The 4,098-nt window shown below is 31.6% G+C and overlaps 1 protein-coding gene across 1 annotated transcript in view; it reads left to right on the top strand.

Annotated features, from left to right (window-relative positions):
• LOC116846405 (hydrocephalus-inducing protein-like) overlaps positions 1-3,217 on the top strand; it is a 56,909-nt gene extending 53,692 nt beyond the window's left edge. Inside the window, exons 37-39 of the mRNA XM_032820180.1 lie at positions 716-1,020; positions 2,693-2,852; positions 2,923-3,217. Coding sequence (XP_032676071.1) covers positions 716-1,020; positions 2,693-2,852; positions 2,923-3,049 — 592 coding nt within the window. The 3' untranslated portion in view covers positions 3,050-3,217. The remainder of the gene's footprint in view (positions 1-715; positions 1,021-2,692; positions 2,853-2,922) is intronic.
• The last annotated feature ends 881 nt before the right edge of the window (positions 3,218-4,098 follow it).

Raw genomic sequence — 4,098 nt, 5'->3', positions numbered from 1 at the left:
GATGACCCTCAAACAATTCTATTCATACCGAACAATCCGACGCTTCATTGCACCCGTCAGCTGATATACTCAACTCGATCACTCGCCACAATCTGCCGCGGCAGAACTTGATAGAAAGCCGCGCGCTGACTCTTCGATGTCAACACACATCGGTTCAGTTTTCTTGTAAGACATTTTAATTATCCGAAATGTACACAAAGAATTTACATTTTATAACGGTGTCTCGCGTCACTTTCTGATCTGAATACTGACATTCGCATAAACAAACACGAGTGAAGGGTCTCACTAAATGCGAATATATATATTATTAAATTAAAAAAAAACGGAGATAAAAGATTTTCTATTTAATAAAAAAAAATCCCAAAAAAGCATGTTTTTTTTAAGGCTTGCGGTAGATATAATTCCTTAAGGAACTTTTTGCTTTTTAGAACTTAGGTCAAAATAAATGGGCGCTATCTTTTTTGCCGATTGCAGCGATATTTTTCGCAGTCGTGAGTCTGGCCACATGCTGCATATAAGTGCTGTTTATAAATTTTTTAAATAACAAAAAAATAGTAATATAAAATTTAATAGTTACTTAATTAATATAAAATGTTTCAAAATATTTGATTAGTCCATTTTCGCAAAATTAATTCTCAAAAATACGCTTTTTTCAGAGCGTTACATTGTTCTGTCCTCTTAAAAAAGATACGATCAGTGTATTTCGAAATTTCAGAAAATTCCGCATGATAAATCCAACGTCGGATGATTATCGTTTCGCATGGAGTGATCGAACCCGTCACGCGGAAGGCCAGATTCCGAATTTTCGCTGCGTGCTGTCGGAGGGTGTCGCCGAGCGTGGAAAGCAGGTCGAATTCACCTTCGTGTTTCTCGCGGACCGCGTTGGCACGTTCGAGTCTTTCTGGTTATTCTCCATCGAAAAGTACAATCTGGAATGTCTCTTCCTGATAGTCGCGTTCGTCAGAGAACCGCTGATTTATTGTCCAATTGCTCATCTAAGAATGAAACCGACCGTATTAGGTTAGAAAAAAAATTATAAGGGCCTAAAGCTTGATTCACAATGTGTTCTTAGATTCTTGCTTCTTTCTTTTTTTCTTTTTCTGACACAAACCTTAAGCTTTAAGCCAGAAAAAGACAGAAGACAAGAAACAGAACGCAAACAGCACATTGTAGATTAGGTTTAAAGATTCTCCCGAAGTAAGAATAATAAATCTGCCGTCAAAGATAATTTGACACAGTAGCTACCTCAAAATAGCTTTGTAATATGTAATGTGTGAAACCTAAATCTCCTAGACCTTTTCGTCATGATGCTAAGCAGATTAGTTGGAAAAACTAAATTACTACTATGATGACATTATTTATGATGTTTATTTTGATTTCGCGATTAAAAATTCAGGTTGTTAAATTAAGATTGTTGAAAGATATCTCATCTTAGTATCAAAATGCGTTTGATTATTTACACACTAAAATTCATTAATTGACTATAATTAACTATAATTAACTAGTCATTACATTAATGATTATTGATGGACTATTAATGGAATATTTTGCATGCCAGCAACAACGTCCCGGCTTTCATTAATCTCTGTTTAATGTTACTTGATTTGTAATCAAATTATCTTAATTGCGAACAATTATAGACATTAGAATAATATCGCAAAGTCTTGAAATTATTAATAATTTTATTCGCTTCTTGGCTGAAAAATGATATATTTTCATATATCTAAATTATTATACTTTTTGATATATTGAAATATGTAATTTTTTTCTTAAAAATTGACAAGAGAATCTCCTACAGTGTTAAATTTGTTTTTTCAAGAAAATAATAAATTTTTAGATAAACTTTCATTTCTCTTTATAATGCAATAAAATGAAACAGTTAAGTAAATATTTGCAATTATTTCTGCACATGATTCTATTTTAGACTTGAAAGTATATTTATAATTTTTTATAGATTTCATTAGTATTATTTCATTAGTTTTATTGAATATAAATAAAAAAGCGAAGACAGAAATAATCCCAGTGTGTCAATTAAAGTATTCCACATACTCGTGTGTGTACCACATGTGAGATTTAAAAATCTCCTATATATTTTCTATATATCTTGTATATATCTCCTATATATATATATCTTTTTAAAGATATCCTTTTATTTAATTTTTTGTTACTCTAACGAAGTGACTGGGACTATGCTTACTCGCTATAAGTTACTTTTAGGCAGCTATTATGTAAGATGACTATACTTATGCAAGAATAATCCAACTCATAAAATTATAATTTTTCAGTTTTTATTTTCCAAGCCTTATGGATGTTTAAAATTAATTAAAAATAGTTTTATTTTCTAATAATTGCACCATTTTTGCTAATTGCGTCCTTTTTCATTCATACGAATTAAGCTTTTTAGTGAATATCTTAAAAGAAAAGAAAATTGACGATACTTGACTTTTTGAACGATTGCGAAGAATTGCATATTTTGTATTTGTATTTACATTCTCACTCTATCTATACTTTTAAAATCATGTATAAAATTTTTATTTTCATTTTTCTCGAAACGTGCTTCATGTGAATTGGATCATTCTTGCATAACTACGGCAAAATTATCTTTGGAGGCAATTTTATCATCCTTTCCACTAGACTTTTTCTCAGAAAAAAAAAACTTATACGTCTAACGATATTATTGTGCACCCCGCAGGTGTTACCGTGCGAGAGTCAATATGTATAGTCAACGACGAGGAATTTCGAATGCACTTTGAGGTGGTGCGCGACTCTTTATATTCCGAGGGACGCTTGCAGAACTTGAAGATAATGCCTATGAGCGGAATTTTAAACGCAAGAAGCGAACAGATTCTATGGTAAATAGAAGAGACGACAACTTGACAATTTTTTAGACATTCGCACTGACGCACTCACAATTTATCACAGGCTCGAGTATCAACCCACTATGGTCGGCGAATTTCAATTTCCTGTCAAATGCGCTGTGAAGAAACTGAAGGCGCCGCTCAGCATCCTCGTTACGACAATTACTTACGACATCGTCCGTTACATATAGTCTGTTTGATAAGAGCATGTCCGATAAAACTTGATAAATAATTTATTGAAATGATTTGGAATAAAACATATACATACTACTTGGTTAGAACTGTGATGCTTTATTATTACTAACTTGTCCTTTATTATCAATAATTGTCTGGCATCTCCGAGGCATTCTTTCAATTAATTTTATAAAATATTCTTAAGGTAAAAATCTCCATAATAATCAAATTTATCGAACTAACTCCTTGACCGACCAAATTTTTTTTCCATGAAGTTTAAACTTTATCAAGAACCAAACGTTTTCGATAGGATTTGCATCCGGTAAATTCAGTAAATCAATGCTATTTTTATGTTTCCACATGATACAAATGCGATTTCGATATTTAAAATCATTGTTCTCTTGTACACTGAGGAAATAATTACCTTGATATCAACAAATATTTCTTTTATGGGTGCCATTAATATATTTATTTAAACCTAAATTTTTTTTATTTAAACCAAATATTGTTTAATCAGGTAAACAATACTTGACTTAAATAAAGAGAATTTAGATTAAAGTAAATATATGTTAATGGCACCTATTAAAGAAATATTTGTTGATTTTAAGGTAATTTTTAGATTCGTGCGTTCAGATCGAATGAGCACGTTTACTCACTTCCTAATAAAACTGCGAGTATTTATTTAAAACTTGTATCGTTGTCTGCCATAGATTTTTGTTTGCATAAACATAGTATCGTTTATACTAAAATAAACATAACTGACAAAGTACTGTCAAACTTTACATCATAGACCACTACTTGCAAACTAACATAGCCCATTCCGAAGAAATTCATACGAACATATATTCCGATTCGCAACTCTGTCGTTTGCACAAGTTGAAAATATCGATGATTCCGATGATTCCATTCTATCATGATAAGCATCAATATTATGTTGACTCACCAAATACGACCGATATTTTGTTACTTACACATTTTTCTGTATTTTACCAGGTTTTTCTCTAAAGGCCTTTTCCATGGACGTTGTTATGAAGAGGATAACAACGAACAGTACATTGACGAAAAT

Source organism: Odontomachus brunneus, unplaced genomic scaffold (assembly GCF_010583005.1).
Source record: "Odontomachus brunneus isolate Ranch 3 - 2012 unplaced genomic scaffold, Obru_v1 Obru_scaffold_063, whole genome shotgun sequence".
In the NCBI taxonomy this organism is placed as follows: Eukaryota; Metazoa; Arthropoda; class Insecta; order Hymenoptera; family Formicidae; genus Odontomachus; species Odontomachus brunneus.
This window is presented reverse-complemented; position numbering and strand designations above follow the sequence as displayed.